Source organism: Diorhabda carinulata, chromosome 5 (assembly GCF_026250575.1).
Source record: "Diorhabda carinulata isolate Delta chromosome 5, icDioCari1.1, whole genome shotgun sequence".
Lineage (NCBI taxonomy): Eukaryota > Metazoa > Arthropoda > Insecta > Coleoptera > Chrysomelidae > Diorhabda > Diorhabda carinulata.
The window spans coordinates 29638392-29662221 of record NC_079464.1 but is presented as its reverse complement, the minus strand read 5'-3'; the positions used below and the strand labels follow the sequence as shown (position 1 = coordinate 29662221).

The 23830-nt window shown below is 33.3% G+C and overlaps 1 protein-coding gene across 9 annotated transcripts in view; it reads right to left on the bottom strand.

Moving 5' to 3' along the window:
* The window catches only part of LOC130893638 (papilin), a 122120-nt gene that overhangs the window by 42971 nt on the left and 55319 nt on the right, over positions 1 to 23830 (bottom strand). For 7 of the 9 annotated variants that reach the window (XM_057799886.1, XM_057799885.1, XM_057799891.1 and 4 more), the window contains exon 2: positions 5519 to 5579. In XM_057799886.1, the coding sequence (XP_057655869.1) occupies positions 5519 to 5579 (61 nt within the window). Of the gene's footprint in view, positions 1 to 1696; positions 4405 to 5518; positions 5580 to 23830 lie in introns of those variants that run through there. The other 2 variants (XM_057799887.1, XM_057799888.1) reach the window with 1 other exon arrangement.

Here is a 23830-nt window from a genome sequence, read left to right as displayed (position 1 = left end):
ATTGAAACCAGTTACATTAAATATTAAGTTATATTTATAAATTCCTCGAGCAAAATTCATCATCATCATCATCAAGCTTTTGGATTATGGCAATCGCTTATGGCGTTTTAAAATCCTTTTCTGGATTACTCCTAGTTTTCTATTTTTGTGTTGTTTATAGTTTATCGTTTATCTTGGCTGCTTTTGGTCTTATTTTCAATTCCTTTCGGTTCTGGTATTTTGCCCTCCAGTTCTCTATATTAAGTGACCTTATGTCCTCTTTTATTTCGTTTCCCCGAGTCTTTCTCAACCTGCCTCTTCTCTTTGGCATCCATTACGTTATTCTTTTGATCATTTCAATTGGTTTTCTTCTCATTATAACCCAGCCCAGTTGAATCTTTGTGCTTTTATGTATCTCACTATATTTTTCTTCTCCGGCTCTTTCTCTATTTCTTCGTTTTCCTCCCGTGTTATGTTCGGACCTGTTTCAGTTCTCATTATCTTTCTCTCGGTTCTTTCAAGTTCTTCTTCTTTCCTTTTGTTGATGACTGTTGTTTCCATCGCATACGTGGTTACCGGTCTTATTAGGTATAATTAATTGTAATTCTAATAAAATATTATGAACCTAACCTAACCAAAGTATCTCCATCTAAAACTGTACGGATTAGACGATTAATTAACGATTCGCGGTTGAGGCAGTACGCTGGCCTCGACCTTCTTATTTTTACAACTCGTTTACATAACATAAACAACTATACTCACAACGCCTACAACGTATGTTTGTTTAAATTAATAAAAGTGAAATTCGGTTTGATTTAATTATGTTTTCGGATCAGTAGTATACGAGGGATCTTTTAAAATATCATTAAAACAACGAGGGAAAAGTCATATAATAATTAGACTCGGAAAACCTGACCACCGATGTTTTACGATAGTCTGGAAATCTGAAAGACGCAAGTATCCAGAAAAGACAATAACGTATTGTGTTTATGGATGTAAAAACCGCGGATCGCTTTGAACTTTTTTGTGTCATAAACTTTCGTCTAATATACGGTACTATTTTATTCTAAATAATACATCAGACAACACGAGCTGAATAAGAACATTAAATATATACTTTAAATAATCATTGTATGAATAAAAAATATAAAAAAAGGGATTTAACCTCGGAGTAATCTATGCATCTCTTTTAGTATGAAAATTGCACGTAATTTGTAACGTCCTAACATAACTTTACATTGGAAGTGATTTCAATTTCAAAAAACCAATTGAACGGCAACGAAAATCAATAAACTTCATATTCGTATCTTATTGTCATTTTAGAGATTCTTGTTTGAATCAAATGCATTCAAAATTCCACGTTCAATTAATGTAAATCATTTTTAATTGTGTGTATATAAATCTGTATATAAAATGTTTATATTTTGATCATTTCAGTCGCTAATTATGAATACATAGATATTCGAAAGCTTGGAAAATAGTTAACGAGTCAACGGCTTTGGAAATTTCTCAACTTCCACTTTAACACCATTATCAAGAGAGTTGTTTGATCATTAATTGATTCCGTTGTCTCAATGTATCCACTCCACGCAACGAATCACTCTTCTTTGTTGATTCCAAGAACTCAATCTGGCTACTCTATTATAGTCTAAAACTGTCACTGCGTGCAAATAACTATTTTTAAACAATATTTCACTTAATGTCTATCTACTCTTACCTGTGTAAGACGTGGTGTTGAGTTTCTTTTTTTAACAAGGCTTTCTTCCAACATTATTTCCATTTCTTTCTGTAATAACTCGTTTAGTTGCTTCTTTCTGTTTGTTGATTCCGTCCATTCGGGTCTTTCTCTATTTATCTACCTTATTGTTCTGGAATCTAATATTCTTCTTGAAATCCCAATTGATTATCTTCATGTTTAGTCTCTATTTTAGTCTAATCGGGTTTTCGTCCCAATTTTCCGAAGGAATCTCATTTCCGTTATTGGCATTTTTTTTTTGTGTCGTTGACCATGTTTCTAAGCCATAATTTCTAGTCTTATTCTATTGTTCTCTAGAAAATATGTTTTTAAATAGTTTTCCTTCGTTTGCTATTCTTTTTGTTATTTCTTTATCTAATTCTACTGCCATCATTCAGCTGATTTATTTGTTTATTTCCTGATGATGAGGCGATTATTTGTTCCAAATAATCTTTTTTCTTGATGTGTTACGGTCTGTCATAATTTTTGTTTCCATCCAGGTTTCTAATGCTTTTAATTATGTTTTGGTTCATTCCTTTCTGTTCTAATATATTCTATAGGTCTAATCTATTTATTGTATCGAAGGTTTTTTTCTTGATAGATTGTGCACAGGTGTAAATTCTTCTTTTCTGATATAGCTTTCTCCGTTTAAATATCTTCAAAATCTTCTTGAAAAATAATAAGCAGTTGAGTGTAATTACTTTCCAAGTGAGATTTATATTCAAAAATCGTAAAATTACGTCTAATCTTATTAAATTTCCTCAATTCTCTAATAAAATCAATAAAATTTCATTATAATTTGAATTCAAACACACATTGATTAGTAATTTTCGTCCGAAATCGACTGTAGCTTTTATAAACAAATTTGCGTGTGCCGTGAAGTATTAATAAACTCATCAGTGCTAAATATAGTTGCGATATAATGATATAGTCATTTCACCTACTTTTCATAACGGTTTTATTAGTATCAAGGACTTTAAAAAAAATCCGTTAAAAGATTAATTAATTACAGCAAATATTGGGTGTTACGAAAATGTTTATTTTCTTTTTCGCGTGATGAGAAATCGATTTTTTATTTACACTATTAGATAATCCAATAGTCCTTTAGTAATGTAAAGATAATAAACAAATTCAACACGGTGTGAATTTAGAAAAAAAAGATGAATTGCATAATATTCCGCAAATTAATTATTAACATATATGTTAATTTGATGAATCAATATTAAAACTTTTAAAAGTAAACATTTGTTAAAAAAAATTAACGATTATACAGCGTGTAGTTAGTAGTGAAAAAATAGTATGGTGCAAATGAAAGGAATAAACTTGTTATTAAGTGCTCAAATTGTTTACCTTCAGCTAAAATACAATGAGAACTCTTCTCGAACCTTCGGAGTCAAATCAGGTGACCTAGGGGCCATTCTCTTGGATTTGGAAAGACGTTGTTCAAATAGTTGCACAGCAATACAGCATAGTGTGGAGGCGCATTATCTTGCTGCAGCCATGAATCATTTCTGGTTGAAAACAGCCGATTCAATTCAGGTAGCAAGAAGTTTTGAAGAAATTCTAAATATCCAGGACCTTAATCTTCGAAAAAGTATGGTCCGATAATCATGTTATCTATTATTCCCATCCAAACATTAACTTTCTCTGTTTGACGATTTTCATGACCGTTTAGTAGAAATGTAGCTTCATCCGAGAAAAGCCCTCAGGAAGAACACCCCTTGCAGTCTTTATATCATGCACTAAAGTTAATTTGTAGGAATGCTACTTTTCCTTCTTTAGCTTTCTAGGAACTGTTGAATGGTCCATGTCATTATCTAATGCTACTTGCCTTGAACTGGTATGGAGATTATCTTGAAAGGTTAACAGAACATCTAGTTGTTTGTTTTCTGATATTGGTTGTCTACTATCTTTAGGGAGGTCTTTGACATTTCTCTGAATTTCTTCTCAATGTTGCTTGTAGTGGATTGTGAAATTGGTTCTCGATTGAGGTATTTATTATCAAATAATGTAGATACTTCTTTCTGCATACGTGTTTTATCTCCACAACCAATCATTATTATTAGAATTTCAATTCTTTGTGTTTCAGTCAGCTTCATGTTGATAAATACCAAGACTTTTTGAATACTAATACTAATACAATAATACTATCAATCATTTGACAGAAAATTAATTATGTGTTAATGTTGATGTTGATAAGGTAACTAGATTTTTAAAAAAGGTAAAAAGTAGGTAGATAAGACATTTCATTACCAGTGACGACCTTTACAAAATTTATTTTTGTTTGTCAATAAATACATCATAGCAATACTTAATACATTTTATTATGAAATCTGTTGAAATTTCATAAATAATATTTGACAATACGCAAATTAATTAATGTACATATTGCTGAATAAGTATTTAAAAGACCTTTCAAATAATGTATTACAATACCCACAATTCCATTTAAAAATAAAAAGGTATCCTTTCGAATAGCCTGTTTAAAAATAAAAATCGAAGGGTTTCGGGATTTTACCTTAAAGTCGCCGGCTTACGAAATAACGAATTTATTCCTTTCATTAGCACCATACTGTATATTAGTATGTCGTGTTATGATATATAATTGGTTGTGGACTTTTTGTACAAAATATAATAGGAAAATAAACAGAAACTTCAGTTAGAAAGACACAGCAGGTGGACGTTATTTTTGAACTCTGTCAACTGTCTTAATAATTTGACTACCGCGTTCCCTATGTTGGGTATTAAAGATCATACCCAACCTACCAGGTAGGCAACAAGCAACGCAGACCTCGCGTGCCAGGTTGTGACAGCCATATTTTATGTCACTGTTTTCGACGCTTAAGTTGTGCACGTTGTCTAACTTGCAGTGGGTAAACGGACCAAGGTGTTCATCTGACGAAGAAGACGCAATATTACAACAACGGGTCCACGATATTCACATTAGGAATATCTTTTGCCTTATGTGAATCGCTTCCACTTGTACAAGGCATCCCAAAAGAAATTCCACCTTTAAATTGCTTATTGCGTGAACGCAGCTATTCAAAAAAGCGCGGGAGATATTCCAATTGGTAGATTGTCTCTTGGGGCTTGGAGCGTTTCTCTGGAACGCCAGGCCAATCGACTGATTGGAAAATCAATACTACATAGGAAGTTAATGGTAGAAACAATAAATGCTAGGTTAACGCTAGTAGTAATATCAATGAATCAAAACAAATCAAAAAAGGGATTGAAAAAAATACATTATAAGAAATTGTAAGGGGGTAGTGAACATAAATGACCTCAGCTTCGAGGTAGTCGACTTAGAAATAAGTAACAAAAATAACATAACGAATGAGTTAAGCTAAAACATTTATGCAGAGCATATAGTGAGTAAGAGAATAAGCGGAAATTGAATGTCTACAAGAATGCAGTAAAACCTGAGGAGGAAATATGGCCGAAGAACAACTAAGGGTATATAAGAGGGAAAATTTGTGGGCCAGTGATAGTGGGGAATAATGAATACAGAGGATTTATGCACTATGATATTAAAAATATATTAAGAAAATGGAGAAAAATGGAAAGATCATATTGTGGAAGACATACTAAGTGTACTAGAGCAAACAGATGCAGGGCAGAAAGAAATGGAGACGCTGCAAAACCAAATATTAAACTATAAATAATTATTGATAAAATATGAGCTAAATTATTATCGCTGCACCCCTATGACTTGTCTATATCATTTTCCTTTGGACCAACAAAAGACAATCACGGTATCTTACTGTAATTTAGTTCAAATGAGTATTCTAAATTTGATATACTTACATGCCTACTCAAGACATTGTGGAAGAATGTAATAAATATAACTGCTACGATTAGAGGCGATCTGAAAAAAAAGAGGAAAATAATCAATGAAAATCAAACAAAAAATTTATAACAATGAAAAAGTTTGCTTTTGTTCACCAGAAACAGACTGAACGATATTTTCCAAAATCTGTGATTCTAATATCCGATTTCTAGCACTTGGAAGTCGTTCAAAATGTGTTTCATCAAATAAAGAACCTGCTTTTCCATAACCTCGATGTTTATTACCTTCACCAATTGCTTTATAGAATAGGCAATTTGTTTTTTTTTTTATTTCAGACATTTCCAGGTTTCTCACCCTGAGTTAATATAGAGCAATACTTGGACGATCATTTGTTACTTACTGCTTTTTCTTCTTTTCTATCTTCCCACCTGTGCTTTTGGTATTTCTCCAACAAAATTGTATGCTTGTATCTTCCAGGCATATGATTGTTACAATTTCTGTCTTTTTTTTCGAAATTCATTTGACTATAGGTAATTTACAATTGCATCAGAGCGGCAATAGCCTTTCACGCACGTCAAAAACAACAAATTTGAGTCATCGCCTCCCAACTAAAAATTTTTGAAATTTTAACTATCTCAATGACTCGAAGAATCAAAACAATCAGCTGACGATACTATAGCTGCTTGAAAATGTATGTAACTGTGAGTAAATATATAAATAAGTTGGAAAAACCTGATATTTTGAAAGTTATTACGCAGAAATTGAGCGTAAGCATCTATTGCCTAAGTAAATGCATGAACTGACCTGGTTTCCTTCGACTTACTGCTAGCCAGTATATTTTTGTTGCTTGCTCCCAGACTATAAAGTATCAAAATATATGTGTAATTTTGGTGGAGAGGTATCTCTCGTAAATAACACACGATAACATTTGAGGAAGCATCGAGAACTGGTTTGTTGGGCAGTACCACATTTTCTGAGCTAGATCCATGTTTGATTTTATACGAAAATCCAGATACTCTACTGAGAACGTAAATCTTATAATGTTTATAGACCGCATGGTCAACAATCAAGTTCTGTCACTCAGCATTAACGCCATCTACATTATTTGTTTTAAACTAGGTTGTTACATCAGTTTTTTACAGTTATTTGGCGTCAAATAGATTCAAATTTAAATTAAATGGGCTTGCTTTTAATTGTGATGATGAATTGTTTTGCGTTAGAAGGTATTTTTTGCAAAATTTATTGAAAAAAATACAAAAAAATCCCAAATCACTAAACATGTATATGATCGTTAACGCAGTTAAAAAATTTGGAAAGTGATCCATGACCTGTGCTAACAATGGCGGTATGTGACGTCAACACTTTTAATTTCTTTAAACTTGTAGAATATTAAAACGAACGTGCACGTTTTAAAAATTTTATTTGATTTTCGCAATGTGAACAAAAACTCATTTTTAATTATAAATGAATAAAGAAATGTAATAAATTAATTTTTTTATAAACCCATCACAACAGGTAGTCCAGAAGGGTTAGAAGGCTAATTTAAGGTTAGGTTAATACATACTTGGTGAAAATTTCGCACTTGGAGTTGTGGTTCGAAACTCTGTTCAAGTAAATTTTAAATGCAAAGAATCGATTTGTGACAGAAATTCCACATGACACTTTAGTTAGTTACGGTAAAACATAAATTAAATGTAAGGTTAAGTAATGAAAACAACAACTATCATAGACAGAGCTTGTATTCATTCAAGTGAAGGAAAAACTAAAACATGAAAACACAATTTTTCATATTATGGCGTCATCGTCTTCTTAACTTGTAAGTGCAAGGGCTAGAAAATTTTCACAAAATGAGGGAACTATGAAACAATTCCCAATCCTTTCAACGATCTGGCAGCTAATAAAACCAAAACAACCTTGCCCCGTGTCGAACTTCGAGTTATTCGAGCACATGTTGCATCAGGAGAGCTGATGGCGTAAGAGGTGAAAGACCGACAAAATTCGGTGTTTCGTTGAAAAGATTCAATGAACTTGAAGCAAGGACTGTAGAGCCTTGAGAAAGGACTTGGCGCGCCATTACCACATGACGTAGACTTGTGAATCTTTTACATCGAACAGGATAACAGAACGATGAGTTGATATGGTATTGGTAGGATTCGTTTTTATTATTTTAGATGGATTGAACAGAAAATACGAGAGGATTAATTTAGTGATTAATTTTTATTACAGTGATAAAATGTCAATTGAGAGTTTTGATTTGTATTTGGACTAGGTACTACATCCCGGTTGGAATCCATCATAAACAATTTCCGGATGATTTTCTGTTTCATAAATTTGTATTCTACGTCTCCTTCATGTCTCTATATCCCTTATTGTTTTTCTTCTGGATAAATGAGTTCCGATATCTAAATATACATATAAATATAATTGTCGATCCCTTTCCTTTATTCACCTGTAAAATAAGAAAAAGGAAATACAAAATTTGGACGTAGTAGGTAGGTTTTTACGGTCATGGGAGAACAGGGAAACATAATTTATTGTGGATTTTCCGACCCGGTTTCCTTTCATCGGGAAATTCCTCTTGAACGAATGGGTCCACGTGAAATTGGAAAATTGGAATAAGGCGTAGAAAATTTAGCATGTGGTTTTAAAAAATTGGAAAATTTGAGATATTTTCTGCATTCGAAAATGGACAACGATCAGAGGATTGGATTCTGCAAGAGAGTTGAAAGAGGGAAAAAGGTGATTCCAGGAAATTTTGAGGTTATAAGATTGAAACGCCTGTAGAAGCATTACAAATGATAAAAAAGCAGTGTCCAAGAAAAATTCATAACAAAATGTAGACAGTAAACAGTAAAGAGGTTATTCATAAAAAGTTATACATCAAAAAGTATTTCAAAACATAATCGTCGTGTTATGATTCACGCTGATTTTGGTTGTAAAGAGATAGGAAATTTGATTCTCAACTTTTTGATGAATTACTTCAGTTGTTTCCTTCAAAAACTGCATGTTAATTCGAAGGATACGTAAAAGAAAATCATTGCTATGATTGGATACTGGATTGGAGACAAAAAATTCACGTGTACAATTGGTGAAAACCAATCTTTGTTTCAAATTTTAAAAAATTGAAAATGTTCGAGCTCTTAATTGATGCCTTATATCCTAATATTTTCAAATTGCACTCTTAGTTATTTGCAAAAACTAAATAAAAATTTTAAAAGTTAATTTTATGTTCATAGTACTAGAATGGTCACAGAAATATCTGGCCCGACAAAAAATTTGGAAAAAATATATTTATCTCTATCTCCTTTTAGCTACATACACTTTTTCCAGCGATGTTCAATAATAAGAATCGTCAATATCCTCAAAATAACCATTAACTGCCGACATCATCTTCATTGTTGGAAAATCTATTACCGCCGAGACATTTTTTCAAGTCTGGGAACAGAAAATCATCCAAAAGGGCTAAATTAGACGAATAGGTTACATTTGGTAGCAATTAAAACTTTAATTCATTAATTTTGGCTTTTGAAATAACGGATGTGTGAGTTGGTGCTTTGTCTCGATGAAACAACACTTTTTTCTTAGCCAAATGCTGCTATTTCTGCTTGATTTCTTCACTCAAACGTTGCAATAAGTTCCCATAATACTCGCCGTTTATAGTTTTTCCCTTTTCAAGATAGTCAATCAAAATTATCCCACGCGCATCCCAAAACACCAACGCCTTGACCTTACCTACATATGGAACGGTTTTTGCTTTCTTTGGAACCGGTTTTCCCTTTTCAATCCATTGTTTTGATTGTCCTTTTGATTCGGGTGTGAAGTGATGGACCCACCTTTCATCCATGATTATGAAACGGTACCAAAATTCGGTTTTATTTCTGTAAAACATTGCCAAACATTCGATGGAAAGGTGTTTTTCGAAAAGTTAATCAGGCATCTTGGTTTGCTTCCTCAACTTGTGGCTTTATCAACAATATTGTCTATATTCATTGATGAATTTGCTGTTCTCAATCTGGTAGACGTATTAGCCTTGTAGTTGCTCGAGTGACCGGACATTCAAACGAGTTGAACCTTGTAGCTATCACTCACTAGTTCACGTAGGACTTTGTCGTTTCAGTCGTTATGTCAGCTCTGTTGTCTGAGGTCTGAGCAGATTGAGTATCGTACGTCCACATTTCTCAAAGCGGATAGTATGTTCTCAAGCAAGAAACATGACCTTTTTTTGGCAATCCTCTTCATATACTTGCTCCGGTCAAGCCATTCATCTTGGATGTATCTGTGTGCTTGGTTAGAGACCCCAGTCCATCCAGTCCATCTATTTCAGTGATGTGTGTCTCCAAGCCCATATTTCCAGCCTGCAGTTCGTTGAGAATCCAGTCTATATACTGTCATCAGGTCTTCGAAGTGAATTGTTTGGTACAAAGGTGCAGTTGGACTTCAAGGATCCTAGTTGGGGCCGTTCGTATACTCGAAGTGCTGAACTGTCCGGTTGAATTTCAATTCTATGTTTTTTAATCTGCCTATTTTTGAGTAAAGTATGGTAGGTCACACACATTAAGTCACACAATTGTACGGTATACCATTTTTTGTACTGTATAATCGATGTTTCTTATAGTTTGCAATGTACAAGTTAGTACAAATTATATCAAATGAATTATTTCGTGATTTTCACTAGACGGTTTATTGAAAAAAGGAAGAATCTAACAAAACATATGTTTGATTACGGATTTCTCGAAGAAGACATATCTCATCAGTTAAAGAAAGGGTCGGCAATTAATTCAAACCTTACAACGTCTCACCACTCATTAGTTGAATTTTCTAGATAACGGGACACTTTCAAGAATGTACGACAGCTGAATTAATGAGCGGCTATTCTAGGAATATATTTTTTTCTTAATTAAAACACGACGTTTTATTTATTCATACTAAAACATAAAAATGTTCAAAAATATACACAAATATTTTGATCAAAGTATTGTGTGTTTTAAAATAACACCGGGAATCGATAGAGAATTGAATTTTATGAAGAAAACGTGGATTAAAGTTTTTTATTTAACTCAATAATTTCTGAGTTATTCGCGATTGAAAATTTCAAAAAAAGAAAAAACACGTTTTTCAACATTTTTTCACGAAAAACTCGAAAATTACGCATATTCTGGAAAAAATTATTCTTATCAAAATTGAAGCTTATAAAAAAACAAAGAAATTAGTCGATTTAAATTAAATTTTTCAAATAATATTCAGCAAGTTATGAGTCACTGAAAACCAATTATTTATTTTTCGTAAATTTATGCAGAGGTTTGAGCTCAAATAACGGAAAAACGATCAATTTTTCATAAAAAATTGTAATAAACATTTTTAAAGTACGTTTTTAGACCTTTAAAATGAGCTTTTACAATACCGTCTAGCATGAAAATTAAGCGAGTTATGACGAAAATAAGTTAAATAACTCGAATTTGAAAAAAAAATGTATGCTTCTATCTCAGGGGTAAATATCACTCTTACTCGGTGGCGGAAATTCGAAATAACACCGGGAATCGATAGAGAATTGAATTTTATGAAGAAAACGTGGAATGAAGTTTTTTATTTAACTCAATAATTTCTGAGTTATTCGCGATTGAAAATTAAAAAAAAAAAACAACACGTTTTTCAACATTTTTTCACGAAAAACTCGAAAATTACGCATTTTCTGGAAAAAATTATTCTTATCAAAATTGAAGCTTATGAAAAAACAAAGAAATTAGTCGATTTAAATTAAATTTTTCAAATAATATTCAGCAAGTTATGAGTCACTGAAAACCAATTATTTATTTTTCGTAAATTTATGCAGAGGTTTGAGCTCAAATAACGGAAAAACGATCAATTTTTCATAAAAAATTGTAATAAACATTTTTAAAGTACACTTTTAGACCTTTAAAATGAGCTTTTACAATACCGTCTAGCATGAAAATTAAGCGAGTTATGACGAAAATAAGTTAAATAACTCGAATTTGGAAAAAAAAATTTCAGGGTTAGATTTTTTAAATAACCTTTGTATGAGGGGTTGTTTTTAAGGGTAGGTGAGCTGTAAAATATCAAAATATTAAAGTCATGATACAAAACAATCAAAATTTATTATATTTGAACACAACTATAGCCCATTACCGCTTTAATTCATTAGTTTTCAATTTATTGGAGTAAGGGGTGATTTTCACCCCTTAAAAATAAAAAGCATACTTTGCGACCAAGTCAGGTTTGAAGAGGAGGATAAGATAATTCCAAATTTTCAAGGAGATCGATGATAGTATTGGAAATTGCGAGGTTTCGGTCAATTTTAAGCGTGAATGGCTGAACTAGAAACAATTTCAATGTTTTTCACACTGTAATTGTCGCGAAATTTTGCAAAAAATAGTTAAAATTGACTGCACACTATTTCTGGACACCACTACTTTCAATAAACGTCAACTTCAAACTGCCTGAGATTATTCAAGATGAAGATAAAGATCCTTTCATATCCTTTCATGGGACCACAACCTTTTTTAAATTTCCCAGAAAGTCAAAAAGTCATGGTCATAAAAAAGTAGGAAAATGCTTAAAACAATCGAAAAGATTTATCTCTCACTCTACCAACTGGTCTCAAAAGGTCATTTCATTGAACCGATATGAAGTAAGCAGTGTTGCTGGTATGCTGACTGGACTCTGTTCGGTGAATTAACATCTGAAAAACATCGTAGAAACTCCCAACAGCTCTTTTAGTTTCTGTAGAAAACAACCGGATACCTCCTCTGTAAGTGCAAAGTTATCCGTGGATAAAGACAACGGTAGTTACATTTAAATTTGTCAAAGCCAGAAGAGGTAAGCCACGTAGCCCTCGGACAGATTTACTTCACTTTATTGTTGTCGTTGCTATTTGAGAATTTGAAGTAAATAATAAACCAACAAGTCAAAGTTTTAGCGTGATACATTAAAGGTCTTTATGTCCTAGCTCATCCATTCTAATCCTTCTCTATTCTTCAGGTTAGTATCACACATTTCGTCATTTGTTTCTTCTGTTTTGACGTCCTTGTTGACGTATCTCTCCTTTCTACATCCCGGAAGTTAATGTAAATAGCCGATTATCCTCCCAATTTCTATAGAATGCATTTTCCTCATTTATTTTTTTTTTGTTTCGACATGTTAGTGCTAGATCATCCTGATACTAGAGTTTACTATGAATCACCAGGTAGTCTTCTTTGATCATGTGAAGGTTGAATGTAAGTTCATTTGTCTAGATGTTGTAGTGGTTGTTCAGTTCTTAGAATCTAATCCTTTGAACCTTCTTCTGGTCCAATTCTCGGTATAACTGCTGATGTACCAAGATTGTTTATCGCTTGCCTCAGGTTGATCTTGTAGCTTTTTATAACAGTGGCGGTGGCGTATACCATGAGAGAAATGATGATGGTCTTGATGATGTGAAGTTTGGTCTTCAGTTATAGCTTAGATTGTGAAGGTCTCAGTTATCCTCTTGCTTCACTTGTCCACTAGGTAAACAAAATGATTCTTAAATGTTAATCCAAGACAACTCAAAGATATTTGGCCTTCATGGTATATCCACGTTACCTTCTAATATTTCCTGAAAATCTTATCCACTTTGAAGCTAGTACAAGTATTTCACTTTATGTAGCAGCCGTTGATATTTTTTCTTGGTTGTTTGAAGTCTTCGGGAAGCATAAACAAGTCATTTTATTTCTCGGTTTATTTTATGAAAAATGAGAATAAAAATGTGTGAAAAATCTTTTAGTAGAGGCCGAATCTAAGCCGAAACGTCAAAAAATATATAAAGTGAGAATTAATTATTGGACAAAATATATTTCACTGATTATATCGGCGCGATACGGAGCCGAATAAATTTCCCCAAAACATTTTTAAATTTATTACATTTCGCACGCAGAGGTAGGAGGATGAATGCGAGCCAATTCAATTTCATTCATAAAATTTCGCTCTCTAGTAACCACGAACTAAATTCACTTTCGTTCCAATAACCTTTCAAGTCGACATGGAACTGTTTCGGTGGCATTCGTAATAATCCTCCTAATTACGTAATAATTATCTAAATAATCATTAACACCTGTTAGAATTCGCTTTTAAACGTGGGTTTCGCGTACCAGGAACGTAGAACGTTAAACAGGTGGAGAAATATACACAACGTGAATTTATACCATATCGGGCACGAAATTCAATGTTCCGCGTGCGCTTTTACCTGAGGTATGGAAAGAAACGTCGTTTGGTCCAAAATAGTAGATTTGAGAAATAATTAAAAAAAAATAGATACAACTAGCTGGTGTTTATCTGGTACTGATCATTCTGTTGAAGTTAATGAGAGTTGTTAGTCTTGAAGGTCGGGACAACTTTTGTGTGAAGTGCTCTAAATTTTCCTAATCAAGAATCTATCTTTTTGATAAAGATATTTTCAGTGAGGATCAATTCCTTGATATATCTTTCAGAGTAACAACGAATCTTTGTAGAGGCCATCGAAAAACAAACATGAAAACTCGGATTATGACTGACGCGCCCGGAAACTAGGAAAAGTAGCCAAGGCAGCGCAAGAATAAAAGAAGAAGAGCAAAAGAAGGGTGTTAAAAGACGAATAAAGTTCAACGGACAACAGAAAACAAAGAAAAAAAGAAAGCAATAGAAATAGAAAGTGATTTCTACAAGACGTCGATTTGAGTACTCATTCAACGACAAGCAAGCAGCATACGTGAAGTATCTGCACCACGTATACCTCCAGATGAATCTTTAGCCTCGCTCAGTTATTTCCAGAATATACCAAGCCGTGAAGAATTAGGACTGGACGAAGGAGAACTCGAAGAGGACCTATCTGTTCGTCATGAAAATAATAAGCAAAGCAAAACTGTTCAAGTGCAATTACAAATTGTAGAAAGATTGGCTTCGGTCATAGAAGCTTCAACTCCAGTCGTGAATTTTACAGCCTTAGGGCGCGATTTCATGAAGACAACTTGCAACCACAACCAAAAATGGTAGTGGGGAGAAGGTTTCTGTAGTTGAATTATTCCGTGTGCAGCGACGAATCGCCAGGTGTTGTCGCAACCTGCGGAGACACATGAGTGTCTCAAAGATTATCCCACTTGGGTTCATGATAAAAATGATTACGTTTATCCTGTTTGTGGTGAGTAGAATTGTAGTATCAAAAAAAGATTAAAATTAGCATTATCATAATGAATATTTTCTTTTTTGTAGATGATGGTACCATGGTGAGAAAAAGTTTGTTGGCTGATGGGAGAGAAGAGCTGGCAAAAGAGCCAATAGATTACAATAATATGTCTGATACGGTTCAAAGCAGCGCAAAGGATGAAAATTATACAGAAAAATTCTTTGGTTTGGTCCATCGAAGAGAACCACTTTGGAATATTGGAGGACTAAAAAGTGATAAGCGTAATGCATCTATCAAACAAAAATTATAGGAAGAAATAAGCAATAGTTTTTCAGATAAACCGTCAGTGGAATGCTTGAAAAGTAAGCGGAAGAACCTCGTTACGACGTATCAAAACAATTTGAAAAATCAGCAAAGTAGAAGTTGGCAAGCTGCTTCCAAGAAAGTAAAGTGATTTCTACAAGACGTCCATTTTAGTACTCAACCAACGACAAGCAACATACGTGAAGTATCTGCACCACGTATACCTCCAGATAAAAATAATAAGCAAAGCAAAACTGCTCAAGTGCAATTACAAGCTGTAGAAAGATTAGCTTCGACAACTCCAGTCGTGAATTTTCCAAATTTCCCTAGTGTGCCTCCTATCCTCCAGTTCCACTTGTCGAGGCGAGACTCAATCAAATCGATAATCAGAATGATCGACAAGATGTGATGGACAACGTAAACAATTTTTTTAGCTCAGAGATTAGACTGCGTGAACGAAACAATCAGTAAATAAAAATGCCTTGTGTATTATAATAAGTGATATGAGAGCAGATTCAAATTTTATAATAATTTATGAGTGTTTTTGTGTAATTTTATTCATTCTATGTTACAATACTTCAATAAAAGAGTATCTATAATACGCAATATATAATAAATCTTACGTAACTTGATTGTTAAAGTGTTTAATTTAAATATATTCATACTGCCATCTGAGAGCCCCTTCATTATTGAAATAAGACCAAAATTCTTCTCTTATGCGCTCAGCCCTGAGCATACTGTTGTCGCTGCATGATAAAATCCATGTTGCTTACGCAACTGACTAATGGGCGATTCCCAATATCTTTTCTTTTCATAACTTCTCTTATTATTCATTGTTAAAATAAATTTTCTATCAGCACATAAGTGATTCATAACCTGTACACATTGAAACACTTGAACTTGATGCACAAGATTTTCATACAATCTACGGTATTCCGGGGTCCGATGCAAATACGTTTTTCCAACTATAGATTAAACACATTTATTCGAAATAGACGCTACTTCAACATAACAGTACTGCTCAGTTTAAAACGCACTTACAGGCTTTCATTACTTTTGGTTGCGGTTGCTGGTTGTCGGTTGCTGGTTGCTAGCTTCATAAAATCGCCAAAGTCCATATCGGTTCGATTTTGGCAAAAAATACTTTTAAACAATAAAAATTAACAATTTGAAGGGCTTCAAACTCTAAAAATTGTTAATAATAAATGTGTTTTACGCTTATATTATTTCATTTATCATTTTTTAAACTAAAATTTTTGTATGTTTGTCCAAATTGTATTAATTTCAAGCAGTGTATCATCACACAAAGATGGTTAAATTTTAAAAAACATTAGATCACACATTTCAGTTCTTTGGATAGATTTTGTTATGGGAAAAAGTGGATTTTAGGTCCCGAGTTCGAGGGATATTTTTTTAAGAGGAGAAAATAACGGATCTAACATAATGCACCCTCGTAAGATGATTTTCATATACCTAATATTTTTAATTGGCTTTTAATACCTCAAAAAACCGGTTAAAATTGGTTTATCCAGTTTTATCTGGATTTTCGTGGAAATTTCTCGATATTTCGAGTCTCCACATGGATGAGTAGACTCGGCTCGCATTCTAACGCATCTTTCAGCATTATAAGAGCCCCCAGGATGATGACACAAACTCAAGAAATGATTGAAACACGTTTCGGAGAGTTAATTTCAAACCTATGTCTATAATCACAGAGTTACCGCATTTTTTGAGTAGGTGACCTCTGGAGATACAAATGGGGCCATCCTCTTTGTTATTACTATTTACTGCGTCCTTGTTTCGTGTTTTTGTAGCTACAGATTTAAAAAATCCTTTATCTTCATTTATCTATAGGAGAATGTTTTGGTCTGGTTTTTACTTTAAAAGTTATGGTGCAAACGGCAACTTCGGTTTATAATTTCCTAGGTATACAAATTGAAGTACAGGTAAAACGAGAATCTACATTTTCCATCGTGCTGTTCTCCCATTACGTAGATAGCGAAACACTGCAGGTAAATGAGTCTCGTAACCCTTCATTTTTTTTTGTTTATAATAAACTGGAATCCATCAACTTAATCATTAGAAGGTGTCTGGATTTTCACATCACTTGTCGATTGGTATATAATGCGGTGCAATTTTTTATACACTGACACTTGCAGGATTTCTTCGTTACCTTGAATTACGTTATTTCCACAGCAATGGACTTGCTGGATATAATATTTTAAATGTGATAAATGACTTTAAATAATAAAGGACGGTAGTGTGATGAATTATGATTACCTATATCTAATGAGAAATGATGGAATTTATACGTCGAAACGTTTTGTAATTGCATTTTGTAATAATTCGGTTTAGATTTTCAAGCATTTTGTAGAGATGTATTTTCAAAGAAACGTTTTAAACAATCCTCGTAACACTTGATTTTAATTTTGGTCTTGCAGCATTTCAATTCACGTTTCCGCTTCTCAGTACTAAATCATTCCATTCGTCATCATCATTTTCATTTATTTTTTAATCTATTTCGATCTTAGGAGGGTTATTGAACCCCATTTTCCAATAGAAAGAAAGTCTATGGATTATATCAGTATCTTTGAGTTACCTGGCAAAAGTTATGAATAAGTGGGAAACTATTTTATTATTAAACTTGGGAGAAAAGTTAGTTTTATGTATATCACTTTTTCATACATTTTGTGTACTAGGTGTGCACCAAAAGTTCGCTGCTCTCAGCTGTTTAGCCTGAATCGTACTGTTTAGAATGCTTGTCGGTAGACAAACCAGTGTAGCCGTGAACTTGATTAGTATACGGGCTTATTTTACCGTAGAAATGATGTACGTAAAAATAAAGCGACGAATTGTTGTGAAATTTCAAATGAAACTTGCTAAAACTTTAACTGAAACTTATAATTTATTGAAAAAAGTGTATGGCAGCGAATGTTTGGTTTAAACGTTTTCAAGTTGGTCTAAAAGATGTTCGGGTCGCTCTTCCACGTAAAAAACGGATGAAAATATCGAAAACGTTAACTGAATATGCTTATTTTTTTCAAAAAGAAGCAAGCGGTTCCATAAAGACATAAAAAATGTTTAAATTTACGGATACTCTAGAAAGGCCGAACAAACCATCTCTTGGAACTGTTACTGCTTCGTTAATGTAAAAGTACTACGACTAGTATTCTGAAAATTTGCTTGCAGGAGTTTTCCGAAATATTCGTTTCATCTAAAATCATTTCAGTTCTCTGAAACTTCCGGTATAACCCAAACTTCGTTATTTTAAACGGAATGCTACAGTTTTTATTATATTTTCGGAATCCAAGCAAAATTTCAGTATAACTTTATAAAAGGTATCGTATGCCTGAAGTCCACCATTTTAAAATTATTTCACATTTTCGAAATTTTTGGACACGTGCAGCTCTCCACTCAAAACAATATATTTCTAAGTTTAAGCGAGTCAGGTCTAATATTTTTGGGATTTGGACAAATAACACTTACAGCTTTCAAAATATGTAAAAACCTTGACAAAAATTTATACAGGTTGTTCAGAAAATGGTGCCGAATTTCGCTATCTAAAAACTTCCAATGGCAACCCCCATTTTTGTCTTTACCGATGGATTTTACGCTTTAAATTAAGGAGACTTCTTTAGTAAAATCATATATCTCAAATTAACGGTTTTTGTAGAAACTTGAAAAAACTGAAACATGGTTTTTAATTGTCTGTTGTCTGGAGCGGCCAAAAAAAAACAAAAGTTAACATATGAAGAAACAAACATCGAATAAAGTTGTTTCACTTTTTTCATTTTTTTCAAAAACCGTTAATTTGAGATATATGAATTTACTAACGAAGTCTCCTTAATTTGAAGCGTAGAATCCAATGGTAAAGAGAAAAATGGGGGCTGCCATTTGAAAAAATTAAGTTTTCGAAGTTTTTAGATAGCGAAATTCGGCAACATTTTCTGAACACCCTGTATAAATTTTTGTCAAGGTTTTTACATATTTTGAAAGCTGTAAATGTTATTTGTCTAAATCCCAAAAATATTAGACCTGACTCGTTTAAACTTAGAAATATAAATTATTTAGTGGAGGGCTGCACGTGTCCAAAAATTTCGAAAATGTGAAATAATTTTAAAATGGTGGACTTTAGGCATACGATGCTTTATATAAAGTTATATTTAAATGTTGCGTAGATTTCAAAAATTTAATGAAAACAATACCATTCCGTTTAAAATAACGAAGTTTGGGTCCATTTCCGGTATAACTGAATTTTAATTAATTATTGGGGGTAAAGTGAACTTTTTTAATCAAAATAGAATATGAGGAAGAGAAAATTCATCCTTTTTAAGTAAGAGTTTTAACGATTTGAGGTATTCATCTTCCTCAAAATTCACTTACAAACAAATAAACATGATTCTTAGCGACAGAATTTTGAAAATGAATAATTCCGTCTGGTCAGACGATAGCTACAATAAACAAAATTATTTTTTTCTAGAAATATATACAATAATCTACCTGATACCTCTATAAGCTATAATATCCTTGTGACATTTCCATTCACGTCCCTAATGACGACTTAGTAGAGACATGAATAGCAAGAAGACCCCTTCGGAACAGGACACTAATCCCCATACAGTAATTTATGATTAAAATATGACCAACACTTTTTGATTTATTTAATAAATACAATGTAATCAGCTTAGACATATAACTTCTGGTCTCTGTTATTAGTATTATTAATATTTGATCAGTACAGTTTGGGCGCTTAGTTTTAACTAAAATTTAACGAAATAAAAATGAAATACCCGCACAACAAACACCATGAAAAAATAATTTAGGCAAAGGAAAATAAAATTGATTACTTGGGGTTCATGTTAGGTCGTAAGTTCTGTCGTCTACTTTGATTTTTTGCTTCCAATTGATGATGATGATGATGATATCGGAAATTACAACATTCAGCCTCTTACAGCACATCATCAGTCTGTCATTTTGCTCAGTCTTGGACATTACGTATCCAATTCAAACCATCCATCCATCTATCAAGCAATATTGTGACATAGCCAGCCCGGGTCCATTTTATGTGACTCTCTTTTATGTCTCTTCAAGGGTAGTTGAGTTATTTTCATTTTATTTACAGTTTTTCAGAGCCAAAGTCAATACATGATGGTATATCCGAGTGAAGCGCAAACTGCACCTTCGTGTGAAGAATTCCTAATATTTGATGCAATTAAAGACAACAACGTAAATACCAACATTAGTCCTAGTCCTAAAACAAACTTTGCTTCACTTTTGGTTAGGTTCAGGGTTGCGTTACATAATATGTTTTCCACGTTTAGGAAAATGGCTCTAGCTTGTTCTATACGTGATTTTACTTTGAAGTCTAAACTTCTCAATCGCTGTGTCATAGATGTTTACGTTCAGTTGTGGGTTTGGAAGTCTTGTTACGGCCATTACTTTTGTTTTTGTCGTTAATTTTGTTCTATTAAGAAAGATAAATTAATCTTTGAGACTCAGATTACAATAAAAATATCTTGGTTGAGGAAAAAATTGATGATTTCCATTCCGGGTCCGTTCAGGCGTTCTACCCAACCGATTTGCTTGATTTTTTCTTTCAATGAAAGGTATTGATGCACAGATCAGCCATCAATCATTGAATTTCATCTAATTTTCACCATTCTCAAGTTATACTCAAATGCGATTTCCCCCTGTACATTACTTATGGGAGTTTTTCACATACACACGTTCTATCCTCAATATCTCAGGTTCTATTCAAGATAGAGACTTCGTTTTGGTTTAAGAACACTCGCTGAAATACCTTCTTTCTTTTGAGTTTTTGAACATTTGAATCGGTTGAGTTGGAGAGGAGCTAGGCGCGGACATTCAATGTGGAGTTATAGATTTTTGTAGGTTTTTGGCAATTTTTCTACATTCAAAGATCTATATCTCAGGTTTTAATATAGCTACAGATTTCGTTTTGGTTTAAGACCACTCGTTGAAACACGTTCTTTCTTTTGAGTTTTTGTACACTTAAATCGGTTGAGTTGGAGAGGAGCTAGGCGCGGATATTCAATGTGGAATTATGGATTTTTGTAGGTTTTTGGCAATTTTTCTACATTCAAAGATCTATATCTCAGGTTCTAATATAGCTACAGATTTCGTTTTGGTTTAAGAATACTCGCTGAAACACCTTCTTTCTTTTCAGTTTTTGAACACTCAAATCGGTGGAGTTGGAGAGAAGCTAGGCGCGGACATTCAATGTAGAGTTATGGATTTTTGTAGATTTTTGGCAATTTTTCTACATTCAAAGATCTATATCTCAGGTTTTAATATAGCTACAGATTTCGTTTTGGTTTAAGACCACTCGTTGAAACACGTTCTTTCTTTTGAGTTTTTGTACACTTAAATCGGTTGAGTTGGAGAGGAGCTAGGCGCGGACATTCAATGTAGAGTTATGGATTTTTGTAGATTTTTGGCAATTTTTCTACATTCAAAGATCTATATCTCAGGTTTTAATATAGCTACAGATTTCGTTTTGGTTTAAGAATACTCGCTGAAACACCTTCTTTCTTTTCAGTTTTTGAACACTCAAATCGGTGGAGTTGGAGAGAAGCTAGGCGCGGACATTCAATGTAGAGTTATGGATTTTTGTAGATTTTTGGCAATTTTTCTACATTCAAAGATCTATATCTCAGGTTTTAATATAGCTACAGATTTCGTTTTGGTTTAAGAATACTCGCTGAAACACCTTCTTTCTTTTCAGTTTTTGAACACTCAAATCGGTGGAGTTGGAGAGAAGCTAGGCGCGGACATTCAATGTAGAGTTATGGATTTTTGTAGATTTTTGGCAATTTTTCTACATTCAAAGATCTATATCTCAGGTTTTAATATAGCTACAGATTTCGTTTTGGTTTAAGACCACTCGTTGAAACACGTTCTTTCTTTTGAGTTTTTGTACACTTAAATCGGTTGAGTTGGAGAGGAGCTAGGCGCGGACATTCAATGTAGAGTTATGGATTTTTGTAGATTTTTGGCAATTTTTCTACATTCAAAGATCTATATCTCAGGTTTTAATATAGCTACAGATTTCGTTTTGGTTTAAGACCACTCGTTGAAACACGTTCTTTCTTTTGAGTTTTTGTACACTCAAATCGGTTGAGTTGGAGAGGAGCTAGGCGCGGACATTCAATGTAGAGTTATGGATTTTTGTAGATTTTTGGCAATTTTTCTACATTCAAAGATCTATATCTCAGGTTTTAATATAGCTACAGATTTCGTTTTGGTTTAAGACCACTCGTTGAAACACGTTCTTTCTTTTGAGTTTTTGTACACTCAAATCGGTTGAGTTGGAGAGGAGCTAGGCGCGGACATTCAATGTGGAGTTATGGATTTTTGTAGGTTTTTGACAATTTTTCTACATTCAAAGATCTATATCTCAGGTTCTAATATAGCTACAGATTTCGTTTTGGTATAAGAACACTCGTTGAAACACGTTCTTTCTTTTGAGTTTTTGTACACTTAAATCGGTTGAGTTGGAGAGGAGCTAGACGCGGACATTCAATGTGGAGTTATGGATTTTTGTAGGTTTTTGGCAATTTTTCTAAATTCAAAGATCTATATCTCAGGTTTTAATATAGCTACAGATTTCGTTTTGGTTTAAGACCACTCGTTGAAACACGTTCTTTCTTTTGAGTTTTTGTACACTTAAATCGGTTGAGTTGGAGAGGAGCTAGACGCGGACATTCAATGTGGAGTTATGGATTTTTGTAGGTTTTTGGCAATTTTTCTAAATTCAAAGATCTATATCTCAGGTTTTAATATAGCTACAGATTTCGTTTTGGTTTAAGACCACTCGTTGAAACACGTTCTTTCTTTTGAGTTTTTGTACACTTAAATCGGTTGAGTTGGAGAGGAGCTAGACGCGGACATTCAATGTGGAGTTATGGATTTTTGTAGGTTTTTGGCAATTTTTCTAAATTCAAAGATCTATATCTCAGGTTTTAATATAGCTACAGATTTCGTTTTGGTTTAAGACCACTCGTTGAAACACGTTCTTTCTTTTGAGTTTTTGTACACTTAAATCGGTTGAGTTGGAGAGGAGCTAGACGCGGACATTCAATGTGGAGTTATGGATTTTTGTAGGTTTTTGGCAATTTTTCTAAATTCAAAGATCTATATCTCAGGTTTTAATATAGCTACAGATTTCGTTTTGGTTTAAGACCACTCGTTGAAACACGTTCTTTCTTTTGAGTTTTTGTACACTTAAATCGGTTGAGTTGGAGAGGAGCTAGACGCGGACATTCAATGTGGAGTTATGGATTTTTGTAGGTTTTTGGCAATTTTTCTAAATTCAAAGATCTATATCTCAGGTTTTAATATAGCTACAGATTTCGTTTTGGTTTAAGACCACTCGTTGAAACACGTTCTTTCTTTTGAGTTTTTGTACACTTAAATCGGTTGAGTTGGAGAGGAGCTAGACGCGGACATTCAATGTGGAGTTATGGATTTTTGTAGGTTTTTGGCAATTTTTCTAAATTCAAAGATCTATATCTCAGGTTTTAATATAGCTACAGATTTCGTTTTGGTTTAAGACCACTCGTTGAAACACGTTCTTTCTTTTGAGTTTTTGTACACTTAAATCGGTTGAGTTGGAGAGGAGCTAGACGCGGACATTCAATGTGGAGTTATGGATTTTTGTAGGTTTTTGGCAATTTTTTTACATTCAAAGATCTATATCTCAGGTTCTAATATAGCTACAGAGTTCGTTCTTTTCTATTATAATGATTTCTGATACTTATTTAATGGATTCGATGCGAGCTAAGCCGCGGGTAAAAGCTAGTAAGAAGATTAAGTATATTTGCACAAACAGCGCATATTTTTTAGTTATCGTATAACCATTTTTGATTGCTAT